At 55.2% G+C, this 17,177-nt stretch overlaps 4 protein-coding genes across 4 annotated transcripts; all 4 read left to right on the top strand.

Annotated features, from left to right (window-relative positions):
- Positions 1 to 1,114: 1,114 nt before the first annotated feature.
- Positions 1,115 to 4,112, top strand: QBC33DRAFT_577638 (DnaJ domain-containing protein; the record flags this gene model as incomplete). Its single annotated transcript, XM_060430993.1, has 3 exons — positions 1,115 to 1,211; positions 1,273 to 2,346; positions 2,398 to 4,112. 3 exons carry the CDS (start codon positions 1,115 to 1,117, stop codon positions 4,110 to 4,112), a joined length of 2,886 nt encoding a protein of 961 aa, XP_060284171.1.
- Positions 4,113 to 5,420: 1,308 nt separating this feature from the next.
- Positions 5,421 to 8,672, top strand: QBC33DRAFT_450146 (Pro-apoptotic serine protease NMA111; the record flags this gene model as incomplete). The annotated part of the gene is made up of 3 exons (XM_060424552.1): positions 5,421 to 5,773; positions 5,831 to 8,325; positions 8,419 to 8,672. 3 exons carry the CDS (start codon positions 5,421 to 5,423, stop codon positions 8,670 to 8,672), a joined length of 3,102 nt encoding a protein of 1,033 aa, XP_060284170.1.
- Positions 8,673 to 9,323: 651 nt separating this feature from the next.
- Positions 9,324 to 12,619, top strand: QBC33DRAFT_450059 (glycosyl transferase; the record flags this gene model as incomplete). The annotated part of the gene is made up of 6 exons (XM_060424548.1): positions 9,324 to 9,480; positions 9,795 to 10,115; positions 10,206 to 10,471; positions 10,545 to 11,971; positions 12,039 to 12,111; positions 12,185 to 12,619. The coding sequence occupies 6 exons, from the start codon at positions 9,324 to 9,326 to the stop codon at positions 12,617 to 12,619; spliced, it is 2,679 nt and encodes an 892-aa protein (XP_060284169.1).
- A 2,789-nt stretch (positions 12,620 to 15,408) lies between these two features.
- Positions 15,409 to 16,937, top strand: QBC33DRAFT_449768 (kinase-like domain-containing protein; the record flags this gene model as incomplete). The annotated part of the gene is made up of 8 exons (XM_060424535.1): positions 15,409 to 15,512; positions 15,584 to 15,713; positions 15,767 to 15,810; positions 15,869 to 15,968; positions 16,042 to 16,398; positions 16,466 to 16,544; positions 16,609 to 16,792; positions 16,862 to 16,937. The coding sequence occupies 8 exons, from the start codon at positions 15,409 to 15,411 to the stop codon at positions 16,935 to 16,937; spliced, it is 1,074 nt and encodes a 357-aa protein (XP_060284168.1).
- Positions 16,938 to 17,177: the final 240 nt, after the last annotated feature.

Raw genomic sequence — 17,177 nt, 5'->3', positions numbered from 1 at the left:
CACTGATGGGACGGGAGCACAGAGGTCCCAGGCCGACATGCCACCAGGACGAGTTATGTTTCTGTCATACTCAGGTACATGTAGTGCTCTCTGCCTTGGGCTTAGGCTGAGGTTGTGTGCCGCTATACAGGTCCCTGGGAAAGTGGGCAGGTAACGGGAGGTTGCCCCACTTTAGTTAGGTATACACTCTTTTCATCATATCGGGGTAAGCGAGGGAGGAACCAGCAGCATAATACAATTGCAGCTCCTTGGTAAAATAAAGTAGAGAGTACGGATTAGTAGGTAACCACTTGGGTGACGGCAGGAAGCAACAAAGTTGAAGGTGAAGAAATGACTACTAAATAACAATAAAGACCCCTAATCTGATCCTTCTCGCGTACTTACATATAGGCAGGTATCGAGTAAACCCCGGCTGTACGTCATATCTGCCTTATCAGAAGGTTGCCCTTGGCAGCTGGTGCGGGTCCAATCACTTTGTTTTCTCACCAACTGAAGGTTCCAAGAAGGTGAGTGACCAACGGGAAGGAACAAGCTCGTTTCCCGTGGTCGCATTCGAATTCGTCTCACCTCTTTGGCCGCACAACTTCACCACTCCATCCTGTTCTTCCTTGTCCTGCTTCTTCCAGCTGCCGCATGCCACACAAACCTAGGACCTCTTTGTGCTTCTGGTTAGACTTTGTTGACCGGAGGAAGGAACTTCTTCCGACTTGGCCCAAACAGCAAAGGCACGCTGAAGAAGCCTGCGCACAATATCTTGCCGGTAGCCTACCTCCTCTTCACTCTCGCTGTTACAGTATGTTCACCACTTTTATTGGCCCTCACCTCTAACTTGTCCTCCTACCGATCGTCGTTTACAAGTGCTAATAATCCTTTTGCCGACGCTCTTAGGTTGACCCTCGGATACCTCTTCTCCCCGGCGACCAGAGAGTTCTGCGGTGTTTTAATACCTTTGGTTCCCACACTAGAGATCTCGGCTCTCAACCTCTCCATTTAACTGCACCACCTACGAAACACCGTACTTCTTAGCGACGGGTGATGACGGCTCTTGCTACCCTCGGACCACAAATCTCACCCCTCCCCCATACAAGTACAATATCGCGGTCAAGGTATCACGATGGTGAAGCTAGACCTTAGCCGAGACTACTATGCCGACCTAGAGCTACCAGCGGTGGCTGATGTCACGGAAGTCAAGAAGCAGTTCAGGAAGCTTGGTATATCTCTGCGTCCCATCCAAACCGTCCGTGTCTATTTGTACTAACGGAGTATTTCAAGCTCTCATGTACCATCCCGACCGTAATCCCGGGAAGGAAGCCGAAGTGAACGCAAAATTTCAGACGATCCAGTCTGCACATGAGGTTCTTACAAACGCAGAGCAAAAGTCGAAATACGATGCTCACCGATCCCGCAATCGGTATCCCGGCGCGTCTGGTGTAAGAGGAAACCCGTGGCAGAATGTTTCCAGTCAGTTCCCCAGCCCACCGAAACGGGCGCCGACGTCAGCTCGTCCCGCCTCAAACTCTGGCGCGTCGCGGTACTCCGGCTGGGTGCCGCCTTCACAGAAGTCAGCCCGCGAGAGCGCCAGCGATAACATGCGGGCCTGGGACCGCATGAGGCCTCCCACTAGCAGCAAGCCGACCCAGAGTTCCGGCACCACCCCATCCACTACCCCACAATCAAGGACCAGGAGACCGAACCCTCCAAATCCAAAGCCTGCCGATCAGAAACCCCGGGACCCCCCGCCAACCCCGCGGACTGAATCTCAGAGAAGGAAGGCAGAAGCGGCTTTTGGGGCAAGAAGATCCCCGTTTGTCCAAGTCGGAGACGAACCTCCGGTTACAAACAAGAACTACTTCACAACCAAGCAGCGCACAAGCTTGTTCAACGACACCCCTTCTGGTGGTAGCGAGGGTGCAAAACCGAGGCCGCAATCAGATAATCTTGATCCGCTGAGTCGGCATTTCCGGGATACCTTCCTTGATGGGCGGCAGAGCACCCCGTACTCTTCGCATAGTGGCGAGAAGACAAATCCGTTTGATGGGGCGGATCTTGGTCGGTCAGGGAGCGTAAGGGGCGGCGGCCGTGACACGCAAAACACTGGAGGTGATACACGTTCTTCAAGTTCGTCCCGGAGGCGGCGGAGTTCTAGTGTCCCGGACGAGTCCGAGAACTTCAAACAGGCGACGAGGGATAGCGCTGGAGCCAAGCCCTTCGGGGGGGACTCGAGGTTCGCATTCTCTCGGGCGGGTAAGCGATATCAGCCTCGGGAAAGTGACACCAAGCCTGCCCCGGCAAGCGCCCCTGCCAGCAACCCGAAGAACTCGACTTCTTCCGTTAATTCCACCCACGGTCAGTGATTGCGTTGATAGCGACTCCAGAAACGTACTTACATCCTAACAGCAACCGCAAATGGCGAGACCTCGTCGAAAGCGAAGGATGGCCCAACAGTGTATGCTCCACCATTCTTTTCTTCTGCGTCTTCTGCGACCTCGGCCCAGCAGAGCGCCCACCCACTGCACTCGAATCGTCGTGCAGGTGAGGGCGTGCCGCGGGTTGAGAAGCCAAACATTGCGGCATTGATGGCCAACTTGCGCGTAAGAGTCTCTCCAAGTGGGGATAGTCAGAAAGGGGCTCGTAAGCAGCTCAACGCTTTTGAGAGCAAGCAGCACGAGATATTGCACGACCTCATCAACAGCAGAGAGGGGAGTGCCGAGAAGAGACCCAAATTTCAGACGGAGAGGCCTGGTCGTGGGCAGCGTAGCTGCAGTGCCAACCAGCGTACTGACACAACTCAACCCTGCAGCTTCACCTTCCCAGTGAACGACGATACCTTCACCCCGACGACGCCGGACCGATTTATGCGGAACAGTGCCGATAACATCAACACTAGGTTTGTTGCGGAAGAATTCGCAAATAACGATTGGCAATTCCAGGCGGGCGGGCCAAGCGAAGACTCTTTCGTGGCAGCCAAACGACAGGCCAGGTCGAGGACTCGCCCCGGCGGCCGTCAGTCGCCTGCCAAGACCGACCTGCGCTTTAAGCATGGCACTTCTTCAGAGCCGTCTCTGAATGAGGCTGGCCAGAAGCAAAGCGGTTTCGACCCCGACCAATGGAGCACAAAGTTCGGGCCGCAGAACTTTGTCCCTCAACCTCCTCAGCGCCCTGCAGCCTCGCCCACGAGGCCTCCCCGGACAGCGAAGAAGCCGAAACCGGTACGGATGACTGCCGGCACGGCTGGCTTGGTCGACGAGGATGACAGCAGCAGCGAAGAAAGGACTCAGCCTGGGACATCAACTGGGGAAGTCGGGGGTGTGCCTCCGTTTGGGACTGATAGCCCCAGTGCCATGGACATCGACTCCCCTCCCCCTGAAACAGCCACGCCAACCGTCCCATCAGCCCCAACCGTCCCGCAGCCGGGCGGCGCTCGGGGTATTCCTGTCGAGCCATCGAAGCCGGAATGGCGAGCCGGTTCTGTAAACGGGATCAAGCCCACTCCTCGTACTCCTTTGAAGGACAACGCACGGGGATCCGAGGACAGCGACAGTTTTGATCAGTTTACAGACCCCAAGGTACCAGATGCCAAGTTTGCAGATGCAAATTTTGCAGGGTTCAAGTTTGCAGAGTTCCAGAATGTCGCACCGTTCGCCCCACAACCCGGCGGGCTCGGATCTCTGAATGATCTGAAGTCGGACCTTCCCTTCGAAAGCAGGCCATCGGCAAAGATCCCACTCGCCAAGGAGGCTCCGAAGCCGATTGCGTTCCCGGCGCCGCCAAAGTCGCCCCATCCTCCCCCGGCGCTGGCGGTCCCGGGCCTCAAGCCAAGTGCGGTTGCGTGGAAGACATACTCCGAGGCCTTCCACAAGTACATGAGCGAGTTTGCGGATTTCAGCGCACGCTATGTCGATCACTTCGCGGCCCGGCGAAGGGTCATCGACCAGAACCGGAGGGATACGGGCTTCAACTGGATCGAGTCCCGGGGCGACACCGGCATCCGGGAGTACCTGCGCGGGATCGAGGAGGACAAGCTCGTCAGGCAGAAGTGGATGGCTGTCTGCGACGTCCACGAGCTGCGCGTCCGAGAATTCGTCAAATGCCGGGACAAGATGATGCAGTAGAGCCTGTACCTGGGCGTGGACGTTTCTCCTTTTTTTAAACTTGTCCTCCACTTCCCTTTTGCTCGCCACAGGGCCCACAAGTTCCGGCATAATAAAACTGGATTACCCTGTTTCTCGAGCAAACGAAACAGCGAACCACGCTTCGTCGAAGACTGAAGGCTGCGATTGACATACATGGGCCTTGTCGGGAGTTGGAAGATATCTCTCGGCTAGGATTGCTCAACACGTAGCCACGTCTGGACCTGGACGGCGGTATACTCACGATCGGACCCAGAGAAGGGGTCTATGGGATGCAACACAGGGATGGCAAAATGCGCCAGATGTACATCAAGTGGTTAGCGGCGCTGTGGTTTTTTTTTACGAGTTACCATTTCTGATCTGGCCCATTGGTCACTGCAAGCGAACTGGAGTCATGATTCATCCTCACTGCATATGGAGCGCGGCATGATGTGGTATATTTGGTTGCTTTCTCAAGGGAGAGAGAGCTAGGCGGTCGCCGAGCTGGCCGAGTCTGGGCGGGCCACTGCTTTGTGGTCTACTGACTAGGTTGGCAAGTATGGAAGGCCCACATTATCTTGGGGGACAACAAACCGGGGGAGTCTTCTAGTAGCTGATGGATAGTCTCCGTCTTTTGACAAGGGAGGGATATAGGGAGAATCCACATAGACGGTCCTTCACTGGGAATTGAGAAGGAATGAGAACGGGTCCAAAGCCCTTAGAGATGTTCTGATTTCGGCTTTATTCAATATCAGATATTCCTTTATCGAGTCGAGTAGTCCAGGGGCCGCCCGCTGTATCCAGTGTGTAATTACCTTGCTGGCCCAAACTCGTACTGTGTAGGCACGTACTCTGTAGTTGGTGATCAAGAATAGATTTTCCAAGGCTTGGCGAATTGGTGAGATACTGTGAATTCCAGACACAACAACACCGGAATTCCAAGGTCCATTATTTTTGGGGACATCACATGCTCATTGAATACCTCTACGCGCCGCCAACACGGACCTCTGGACCCTTCGAATCTGTGATTCAGTGAAGCTGTGGATGAGGAGAGCGCTTCCTTTGAGTTTGCGCATCTCCGTGGGAAGCCTGACCGGATTTTTGTCAACGACTAGATTCAGCGCAGGGGACCGACTAATAAGGAGTTCAGCTGGTAGCAAGGCAGCTCGACCGTTACTCCCAACCGCCAATTCCATCTTGCGACCTCGCTTTGCATCCACCACAACTTCCGCTGCCGGCAAGGGAAGAAGCAAGGGAATCGATCCTCCTCCCAGCACGACCACCTCATCGCCTCCGAATCCCGTCTCCATCATGAATGGCGCAACTCCAACCAGCCGCTCGAAGCGGAAAGACCCGCCTCAGACTCTGGAGGGCCGGCATACAAAGCACCACCGAGCCCTGGGCGCACTGAGCGGGAAGGACTCGGCTGGAGACAACACCCCGGACGTCGAGGATGAGTTTGAACAGATCGACGACTACGAAATGGAAGACAGCCGTGCTCCAGCACTCCTTCCGGTCGGGGCTGATACGGCCGAGTGGCAGGCGACAATCGAGAACGTGGTGCGGAACGTGGTCTCTATTAGATTCTGTCTTACCGCGTCGTTTGACACCGAGCCGGCCTTGACGAGCGAGGCTACTGGTTTTGTCGTCGATGCAGAGCGAGGGTGAGCCAGTTTTCCGGCTTTTTATCTTGTTATTGTTCATGCTGACAACCTCGCAAGCTACATCTTGACGAACCGCCACGTCGTGGGCTCGGGTCCCTTCTGGGGCTACTGCATCTTCGACAACCACGAGGAGGTCGACACGTACCCTGTCTACCGCGACCCTGTGCACGACTTCGGCATCCTCAAGTTCGACCCCAAGGCCATCAAATACATGCCCGTCGCCGCCCTGCAGCTGCGCCCGGACCTTGCCCGCGTCGGCGTCGAGATTCGTGTGGTTGGCAACGACGCAGGCGAAAAGCTGAGCATCCTCCCGGGCGTCATCAGCCGGCTCGACAGGAATGCCCCCGAGTATGGCGAGGGCTATAGCGACTTCAACACGTGCTACTACCAGGCCAGTGCCGCGGCCAGCGGCGGAAGTTCCGGCAGTCCTGTCGTGAACATTGACGGGTTCGCCGTCGCGCTCCAGGCCGGCGGACGAGCGGACGGCGCCTCGACCGACTACTTCCTGCCGCTGGACCGCCCCTACCGAGCTCTGAAATGCCTACAGGAAGGCAAGCCGATTACGAGAGGCGATATCCAGTGCCAGTTCCTCCTCAAGCCCTTTGACGAGTGTCGAAGACTAGGACTCAGTCCGGATTGGGAGGCGCAGATGCGCAAGGCGTTCCCAAAGGAAACAAACCTTCTGGTTGCCGAAATAGTGCTCCCCGATGGGCCATCCCACAAGAAAGTCGAGGAAGGAGATGTCCTGATCAAGGTCAACGGAGATCTCATCACGCAGTTTATCCGCCTAGACGAGATCCTCGACTCCAATGTGGGAAACTCAGTCCACCTGCTACTTCTGCGTGGAGGTGAGGAGGTCGAGGTCGACATCGAAGTAGGGAACCTGCACAAGATCACCCCAGACCGCTTCGTCTCTGTTGCCGGGGCAAGCTTCCATGATCTGTCCTACCAACAAGCGCGGCTGTACGGTGTGGCATGCAAGGGCGTGTTTGTGTGCGAGGCGACCGGTTCATTCCGGTTCGACGGTAGCGACAGTGGCTGGATCATCCAGAGCATCGATCAGAAGAAGACACCTGATCTCGACACCTTTGTCGAGGTGATGAAGGGCATCCCAGACAAGGCGCGCGTTGTGGTGACATATAAGCACCTCCGCGACCTTCACACACTGAATACGACCATAATATACATTGACAGGCATTGGGCCAAGAAGATGAAGCTTGCCGTCCGCAACGACGACACGGGCCTGTGGGACTTTAGCGACCTTGCGGACCCGTTACCCCAAGTCCCCCCTGTCACGCGGGCTGCTTCCTTCATCCAGCTCGAGCACACGTCGCACCCGGCTGTGGCAGACCTTGTGCGGAGTTTCGTCCACGTCAACTGCACGATGCCGGTCAAGCTCGATGGCTTCCCGAAGAACCGTAAGTGGGGAATGGGCCTAGTCATCGATGCAGAGAAGGGACTTGTGGTGATATCGCGAGCGATCGTGCCGTACGACCTCTGCGACATCTCCATCACCATTGCAGAATCTATCGTCGTCGAGGGCAAGGTCGTCTTCCTCCACCCGTTGCAAAATTACGCCATCATCCAATACGACCCCAAGCTCGTCGATGCGCCGGTGCTGAGCGCAAGGTTGAGCTCTGAGGAGATCACGCAGGGAGCCTCGACGTATTTTATCGGCTATAACCGGATTGGGCGCATTGTCCACACGGCTACAACGGTGACTGAGATCTTTGCCGTGTCCATACCGGCCAACTCGGGAGCCCCGCGGTATCGCGCCATGAATGTCGACGCCATCACCGTTGATACCAACCTCAGCGGGCAGTGCGGCAGCGGCGTACTGGTCGCGACAGACGGTACCGTGCAGGCTCTCTGGTTGACCTATCTTGGGGAGCGGTCCCCGTCGACCCACCGAGACGAGGAATACCACCTGGGCCTGGCGACGCCGACCCTCTTGCCTGTTGTCTCTCAGATCCAGAAGGGAATAGTGCCGGACCTCAGGATGCTCTCGGTAGAATTCCGCTCCATCCAGATGTCCCAGGCCAGACTTATGGGAGTCTCCGAGGAATGGATCCACAAGGTGTCGCTGGCGAACACCTCTCACCACCAGCTATTTATGGTGACGAAGCGGACATTTGAGCGCGAGGAGCAAAACGAGGCACTACTGGAGGGCGACATCCTGCTGACCTTGAACGGCAAGATGATCACAAAGATCTCGGAGCTGGATGTCATGTACTCGAACGAGCTGCTCGATGCCACCATCGTCCGCGACTGCAAGGATATCAACCTGAAGCTGGGCACGGTGGCGGCGGAGGGCGTCGAGACGCACCGCGGGGTGTCGTTCTGCGGCGCCGTGCTGCACCGGCCGCACCACGCCGTGCGGCAGCAGATCAGCAAGCTGTTCAGCGACGTGTACGTGTCGGCCAGGACCCGCGGCTCGCCGGCGTACCAGTACGGTCTCGCGCCGACCAACTTCATCACCCATGTTAATGGCAAGCCCACGCCCGACATTGAGTCGTTCCTTGCGGCGGCGATCGAGATTCCCGATAACACCTGTACGTTTTCCCCCCCATCCGTCTCTTATCCACATAACCCCCCCAACGCCAACCCTCGTCCCTCATGGTTTACTGACCTGAACTCCTTCCTAGACTTCCGCATGAAAGCCGTGACCTTTGACAGCGTGCCGTGGGTGGTGACGATGAAGAAGAACGAGCACTACTTCCCGACGATGGAGTGGATCAAGGACGCGTCGGACCCGTGCGGCTGGCGGCGCATCACGTATGACGGCGGGAAGAAGATCGAGGGCGAGGGCCGCGACGGCATCCTCCCCAACTCGGACGACCAGGCCGAGGCGGACGACGATGTCGGGCTGTCGGCCGTCGATGGCGGAGAGGAGGACTGAGTTAGGTAGGGTTGCCCACCCTGGGTGGGCAAATAGACGATAATCACACTACATAAATTTGAGGGATATTATTATTTTATTCTTCTTTATTTACTTACTTACATCGTTGCGCGCTTTTGCGGGATGGATGGATGTTGCCACTCCTCAGCCGTTCGTTGTGCAGGCTAAGAATCTCTTATTATCTCTCTTTCGAGTCGCAGCCTCACATCATCGCATGGTCGCATGTACGCATGTACGCATATTGTGTGCCTCGAATAGTTGAAGGATGTGTTCATTCTGACCAGTAGTATCACGCCATTGTAGATGGTGTCTTACCTACCCATGCAGTATAGACAGCTTGCTGTATTAGACTCGGGTCTAGATCGAGTTGGTCGGGAGCTTCTGCAGAACCAAGAAATGGTTATGTGCCTAGCTGTGAGAGCTATGCTTGTTACCCCACTCCTCATTGTCCCTTCTGACGTATACAAGGTTAATTGCCCACCTTCTCCAACAAGGGAGGTCGATAACTATTAAAGCCTGCTGCTGTCTTGTCTTCAACAGGTAAACACCCTCCTTTTCCTCTTTTCGCACTCTCTTACCTATTTCCCCTCTCCGTTCTTGTCATTTCCAACTCCCTCGTCTGCACGTTTTCGCCCCCGAGCCTCCAGCAACATGACAACGGAGCGCATCCCCATCAGGGAGCGGCGGCACTCTGTTGGCGCCCCGATTGTCAACATTCAGGGATCTGTCGGCCCTGCTGGCATCACCCGGCCCAAACACAAGAGAACCTTCACTGGCTTCGGGGCTGGCGAGATTAAGAGCGTCGAAGGTATGTGAAAAGCTTCATTTGTTCAATTGGGCCCCCGGTGTCGTGATATCTCGGGGGGGGGTTGGGTGTTGGGTCCCTGGTTCTCTTCCCCTCATCCAGGACCATGGCGGGGTTTCAATACTGATAAGGAGCCGATCCCTACCCAACCTGTGTCTAATGTACCCCCCCAATAAACACCCCCTCATAAAAGGGACCCCCCAATTGCCTATACCTCCCTACCTACCTATGAGACAATGGCAAAATCTGTCGTGATTGGGCCAACTCTCGCTGCGAACTCTCGCTACTTGCTAACGACTCGTCCCATATCCAAACAGCCTCGATCCCTGAACCACAGCGTGAGGCATGGCTCAAGCACCAGGCCGGCGGGTTCAAGGACAAGGATGGCTTCGAGAAGGAGGTCGTCCGCCACGTCGAAACCACCCTGGCCCGGAGCATGTTCAACTGCGACGAGTCGGCTGCCTACTCCGCCACGAGCCTGGCCTTCCGCGACCGGCTGATCCTGGAGTGGAACCGGACCCAGCAGCGCCAGACCTACGCCGACAGCAAGCGCGTCTACTACCTCAGCCTGGAGTTCCTCATGGGGAGGGCGCTCGACAACGCGATGCTCAATATCGGTTCCAAGGATATAGCTAAAGGTAGGTGATCTGCCCGGCTTGCGGACATTCGTGTTAAGTGGAGGATATGGAAAAGAGAAGAGAGCATAAACTAAACCTGCCGTCCCCAAGCTGGTCTCACCGAGTTGGGGTTCCGGATCGAGGATGTCATCCAGCAAGAACACGATGCTGCCCTCGGCAACGGCGGTCTGGGACGCCTCGCTGCGTGCTTCCTCGACAGTCTTGCGTCTCTGAACTACCCAGCCTGGGGCTATGGTTTGAGGTACCGTTACGGCATCTTCAAGCAGGAGATCATAGATGGATACCAGATGGAGGTTCCAGACTACTGGCTCGATTTCAACCCGTGGGAGTTCCCGCGGCACGATGTCACAGTTGATGTAAGTGAGGCCGCTTAGGCCGGTTTGTGACCGAGAATCACCTTTTGAATCTCGCCTGCTTACTTTGCACCAGATCCAATTCTACGGCCATGTCCACAAGTCCACCGACGCCTCTGGGAGGGCCGTCTCCCACTGGGAATGTGGCGAGACCGTGAAAGCTGTCGCCTATGACGTGCCGATTCCTGGTTATGCCACGCCGACGACTAATAACCTGCGGCTGTGGTCTAGCAAGGCTGCCAGCGGCGAGTTCGACTTCCAGAAGTTCAACAGTGGGGAGTACGAGAGCGCCGTGGCCGAGCAGCAGCGGGCCGAGACCATCAGTGCCGTGCTCTATCCCAATGACAACCTCGATAGAGGAAAGGAGCTTCGTCTCAAGCAGCAGTACTTCTGGGTTGCTGCCTCACTCTATGACATCGTTCGCCGTTTCAAAAAGGCGAAGCGCCCCTGGAGGGAGTTCCCCGACCAGGTTGCCATCCAGCTCAACGACACCCACCCAACCTTGGCCATCGTTGAGCTCCAGCGCATTCTCGTAGACCTCGAGGGCCTTGACTGGGATGACGCCTGGAACATTGTCGTCCAGACGTTCGGCTATACCAACCACACGGTCCTTCCCGAGGCCCTCGAGAAGTGGCCGGTCGGGCTGGTCCAACACCTTCTCCCCCGGCACCTGCAGATCATCTACGACATCAACCTGTTCTTCCTTCAGACCGTCGAGCGTGCTTTCCCCAAGGACCGCGACCTTCTTCCCCGGGTCTCCATTATTGAGGAGTCTCAGCCAAAGATGGTCCGCATGGCGTTCCTGGCCATTGTTGGGTCTCACAAGGTCAATGGTGTAGCCGAGCTGCACTCTGACCTCATCAAGACCACCATCTTCAAGGACTTTGTCTCCATCTTCGGCCCTGACAAGTTCACAAACGTGACCAACGGCATCACCCCGCGCCGATGGCTCCATCAGGCCAACCCTCGACTGTCCGCATTGATCGCGGCCAAGACTGGAGGCCTCGGTTTCCTGAAGGACCTGACCTTGCTCAACAAGGTGGAGCTTTATGTCAACGACAAGGCCTTCCGCAAGGAGTGGGCTGATATCAAGTATGCCAACAAGGTCCGCCTTGCCGACTACATCAAGTCCACCAAGGGAATTACTGTCAATCCCGCTGCCCTGTTCGACGTCCAAGTCAAACGCATTCACGAGTACAAGCGCCAGCAGCTGAACATTTTCGGGGTAATCCACCGGTACCTGACGCTGAAGGCCCAGACGCCCGAGGAGAGGAAGAAGGCGCTCCCCCGTGTGTCCATCTTCGGAGGCAAGGCTGCCCCGGGATATTGGATGGCGAAGCAGATCATCCATCTCATCAACCAGGTGGGCAATGTTGTCAACCAGGACGAGGACATCGGCGACCTGCTTAAGGTTGTGTTCCTGGAGGACTACAATGTCAGCAAGGCGGAAATCATCGTTCCAGCCTCGGACATCAGCGAGCATATTTCGACTGCGGGCACAGAGTAAGTCGAACTAGCCCTGCAATCCATCCTGTCTCTGGAAAAAGCCGGCTAAACATTTTTATTTCAGGGCTTCTGGCACCAGTAACATGAAGTTCGTGCTCAGCGGGGGTCTGATCATCGGAACCTGCGATGGTGCAAACGTTAGTACAGCCCCTTTCCCCCCTTATATCCACACCGGGAGCTCTCCGTGCTAAACTAGACACAACAAAATAGATCGAAATCACTCGCGAGATCGGCGAGCACAACATCTTCCTCTTCGGCACCCTCGCCGAGGACGTCGAGGACCTCCGGCATGCGCACACGTACGGGACGCACACCATCGACCCGGACCTGGCCAAGGTGTTCGAGGCGATCGAGCAGGGCACGTTCGGCGAGCCCGAGAACTTCGCCAGCCTGGTCACGGCGGTGCGCGACCACGGCGACTACTACCTGGTGTCGGACGACTTCCACAGCTACGTCGAGACGCACGCGCTCGTCGACGAGGCGTACCGCGACCAGGAGGAGTGGGTCAGCAAGTGCATCACCAGCGTGGCGCGCATGGGCTTCTTCAGCTCGGACCGCTGCATCAACGAGTACGCCGAGGGGATCTGGAACATCGAGCCGCTCCGTGGCGAGGGGCCCGGCGGGCTTGAAGCGGGTGAGCTATAGGGGGTTATCTCAGATGTGAAGAGTTTGGTTATCAACGGGGACTGTAGAATGATTATGAAGACCGGTTGGTTCGGCAGCTTATCTATACATATACACCCCGAAACGAGACCATTTAACGGGACCACTTATCTATAATCTAGAAACCGTCATGGAAGTCATCTGCAACCTAAAATGCATGCAGTCTCATTTCCAATCCATGTTAATAGCCCGATCTTAACGGGCCCTCGATCATGACTCGTAGACTGTAGGTAACACAGCACATATTTAGATAGTTGGGTGTATATCTATCTATGCGTTCACCCTAATTGCTCCTCTTACTGTTGATTCCACAAAGACGGGAGAGGAGCTAGGACTGTAAATCATATCCACCGCATATCCAAATACCCACTGTAAATTATACACAACATTTTGACTGTCTACCCGCCTAACTACTCTGTAAGCTCCCCTAGTTTCCTTGATCTTCTAGGGTGGCTGGGGTTGGTTCTAAATCTGGAGGGCCCGGTGCTATCCTAGGTGCATCGGATCGTCATCAGGGCCATCTTGTCTAGGCCTTGGACGGACCCCGCCCTTGGTCACTAGACCAGTCCTAACAAGAAAACGAGCCGCGCGGAAGAGCGGTCAAAAAAAAAGATCCAAAAAACCAAACTCAAAGTAGCCGAGACAAGAGCTTGCGGGACATAACGCTTGGTCCATCCGAATCAGCCCCTTAACCACCGTTGACCTGTTTTTCCCCCTCGGGGCGGGCTTTTACGGGGGTAGGGCATCGTGGAAGCTTCAGTGACGTCATTGTGCGCTTGCATCCCAGCTCTGGGCCATTTCCCCCCGCCACGGAAATTGGTAGGTCAACTGCGGGGTCCTATGTAGATGCATACATACAGAGCTAGGGAGGTACCTACCTAGGGGAGATGTCCATGCGGATTTCTAGTTCCAAGGACGGCCGGTGTGGCATTCAGGAGATTTGACGAACACCTACGTGTAGGGAGTGTCCCTGATGATCAAAGGGGTCCCGTCCCCAGTCTTTTGAAAAACATAACCCAGGGGGGCCTTGAGTGTAGACGTGGAGCCTGTCGATAGATAGGTCCATAAGGTAACTACCTGGGTAGGTTGAGGGCCTTAAAGTTTGGGTTGGTTGAGAACACGAATTAGGGTACATGCACATTGACTGACGGCTTGACTGCTACATGCCAGGAGGTAGTAGTACTTGGAAGCTCAGACAACGAAACAATGGGGTTTAAGATCGGGGTAGGTAGATCACTAATCGGCGCGTCTTACGGAGAACAAGCGCACATCGCTTTCGTCTTTCACCCTCGTCTCTCTCGAGGTGGTACCTATAGTACATATAATACCTTCCTATCTATATAGGTAGCTTCCATCGTATTAGCAGGTTTCTATCAAGACATCGCGAAAGTCAATCTTAGATCTCGATCGTGGTGGTACTTCGGAAGATGCTTAAAGCTACACGTACATCCGTACACCGATCAGGGATTCCATGCTTGGAGCGAGTCAATCCCTTGAGACACTTCCCATGCAGACCAGGGTTGGCTGGTCTCAATTCTGCGTTGGCTATGACGTCATGGAAATGGGACCCCGCAGCAAATGGAAGCGCGCTGCGTGAGGGGTGTTAAGGAGCGTCTGGTCCGTCTAGGCAGGCAAACACCCGGCTCTATAGCAGGTCGTTCTCTGCGACCTTATTAGCAGTTGGTACTGCATGGAGGGGCGGGAAGTGGGCGCAGGGAAGCATGGAATTGTAAGAATCTGATTCTCTGGATAACCTGTTAGCCCCTAGTTAGGTACCTCTCTAGCTTTTGAGCCGAGCATTTACCCTGCTGGCCTTGCTTCGCATCGCACCACTTGCGATCGCATTTGATGGACATCACCTCCTTCCTCCATCTCCTCCTCTTCCCTCCTCCTCCTTTTGTCAACAAACATCAATCAACAAACTATCAGTCGTGAATCCAGCTGAGACCAGCGGCCCTTCGTTGCGCACCCCTGACGCGATCGCTATAGCTTGATTACTCCCGCAAAACTAATCGGCCACCATCGCGAGTGATTTCTGAGAACGGAACTATCTCTCCCGCATCGCAGTGGAACCCAGACAGTCCTAGAATCGGCGTCTCTTAAGGGGAAAAGAAAAAGAGAGAAAAAAGAGCCAAAGATCGACAGGCCACCCTCCTGCGCGTCTTTTTCACGTGTGGCGAAAAGCTTCTTTCTCCCTTCGCTCCCGTCCTTTGTTGGCCAAAGCGCTGGGAAGGCCTCTCTCTACGGTCTACCTACCCGCTCCACTCTCTGTATTGCCCGTGAGTTGCGCTCCTATCAAGCATACCTAGCATTCTGCCGATTCTGTTGTGTGCCCTCCTGAACGGATGTCCCCTCGTTGTTTGCAACTTTGCACCCATTCATTGTATCAATTGAATTGACAGCCAGACTGACCAAACGTTGTTTCTGTGTGCAGTGCTGTCCTTCTTCCTTCTCCTGCGCGGTGCCTTGATCCAAGTATAAGTTCCGGTTTGAAGGTTGATCAACTTTGGTCCTGTGCCCCACCCGAAGCCAGTTTTGACTCTTTGAGTTGTGTCGGCATTCGCACCGTTTTCACAAGTCGCCACCATCGGACCTGTCTTCGACCCCGACATTCTTAATCCATCCGCACGGGCGCATTTGTCGAATTGGGCATCTATCTGGGAGAAATCTCAACCCGGGCCCTTGAAACTTCGCCGACCTCTGTCTGGACGACGTAGATCCGCTGAACCTCGCAAACCGCGTTCTCCACCTGCTAAAGAAGCTCCTCCACGATGGCCGAGTTCGTACGAGCGCAGATCTTCGGCACGACCTTCGAGATCACCTCGAGGTACTCCGACCTGCAGCCTGTTGGCATGGGCGCCTTCGGCCTGGTTTGGTATGAGCCGCTGCCTTCCATCGTGCCCTCTGGGCCTATGCGCTGACCCTGTCTTTGCGCCTGCGAACCAGCTCTGCCCGCGACCAGCTCACCAACCAAAATGTCGCCATCAAGAAGATCATGAAGCCCTTTAGCACTCCTGTCTTGGCCAAGCGTACCTACAGAGAGCTGAAGCTTCTCAAACACTTGAAGCACGAGAATGTAGGTCATCCAACTATCCCGCCTTCAACCTGCTTTGCTGACGACCTTGGAAGATCATTTCTCTTAGCGATATCTTCATCTCACCGCTTGAGGATATGTAGGCAAACCGCTACTCTCAAATCATGCGAATTTGTGGCTAACAGTATTGCCCCAAGTTACTTTGTCACCGAACTTCTGGGTACCGACCTCCACAGGCTTCTCACCTCACGGCCGCTCGAGAAGCAGTTCATCCAGTATTTCCTCTATCAGATCATGGTCTGCGCTTCACCCATAGCCCCAGCCCTCCCCTGTTCTCTCTTGGGCGACATCTCGCTAACTATCTCTGCAGCGCGGCCTCAAATACGTGCATTCCGCAGGAGTTGTGCACCGCGACCTCAAGCCAAGCAACATCTTGGTCAACGAGAACTGCGACTTGAAGATTTGCGACTTCGGACTGGCACGAATCCAGGATCCTCAGATGACGGGATATGTGTCGACACGATACTACCGCGCGCCCGAGATCATGCTCACATGGCAAAAATACGATGTGGAGGTGGACATCTGGAGCGCTGGATGCATCTTCGCCGAGATGCTGGACGGCAAGCCGCTGTTCCCCGGCAAGGACCACGTCAACCAGTTTTCCATTATTACGGAGCTCCTGGGCACTCCTCCAGACGACGTGATTAACACAATCGCTAGTGAGAACGTGAGCGCTCCCCCACCTTCCCCCAAATCATCTACGAAGCGAGGCATACTAACCGGAAGCTCAAAAGACGCTGCGATTCGTCAAGTCTCTGCCCAGGCGGGAGCGGCTGCCACTTAAGATCAAGTTCAAGAATGCAGATCCCACCGGTATGGGCTCCCCCTCCAGCGAGAAATTCTGAAAGCGTGTAGCCTCATAACTGACATGCCGTAGCCATCGATCTCCTCGAACGGATGCTTGTCTTCGATCCCAAGAAGCGGGTAACTGCCACCGAGGGTCTCTCACATGAATATCTAGCCCCGTACCACGATCCTACCGACGAACCTATCGCCGAGGAGAAGTTCGACTGGAGCTTCAATGACGCTGACTTGCCCGTCGACACATGGAAGATCATGATGTAGGTTCCCACCCTCATATGTCGGCAGTATTGGGACACACGCAACAGATGCGCTAACAATCAATTCAGGTACTCCGAGATTCTTGACTACCACAACGTCGAAGTCAATGTTGCGCAGATGGAGGATCAATTCAACGGCCAATGAAAGCACAATGGGTGGGTGCCAACTCCGACCTAGCTCCCCAGGATAAACGACGTGGGAACCGCGACCTACGTTTTTAAGGAATGCTGCATACGCCGTCTGCTTACAGAAGGGGGGGGGGGGGGGGGGGGGTTTTTCTTTTTCGTTTTCAATAAATTTTATAAAAGCCAGGAAAGGCGTGGGGTAAAATATCCTTTTTTAGTTAAAAAGGTATAAATGGGGTTAAATGTTGATATCAAAATT

The sequence above is a fragment of the Phialemonium atrogriseum genome (genome assembly GCF_030411735.1).
Source record: "Phialemonium atrogriseum strain 8032-3 unplaced genomic scaffold QBC33scaffold_10, whole genome shotgun sequence".
NCBI classification, from domain to species: Eukaryota; Fungi; Ascomycota; class Sordariomycetes; order Cephalothecales; family Cephalothecaceae; genus Phialemonium; species Phialemonium atrogriseum.
The sequence above is the reverse complement of the archived record's forward strand: the minus strand, read 5'-3'. Positions and strand labels throughout refer to the sequence as shown.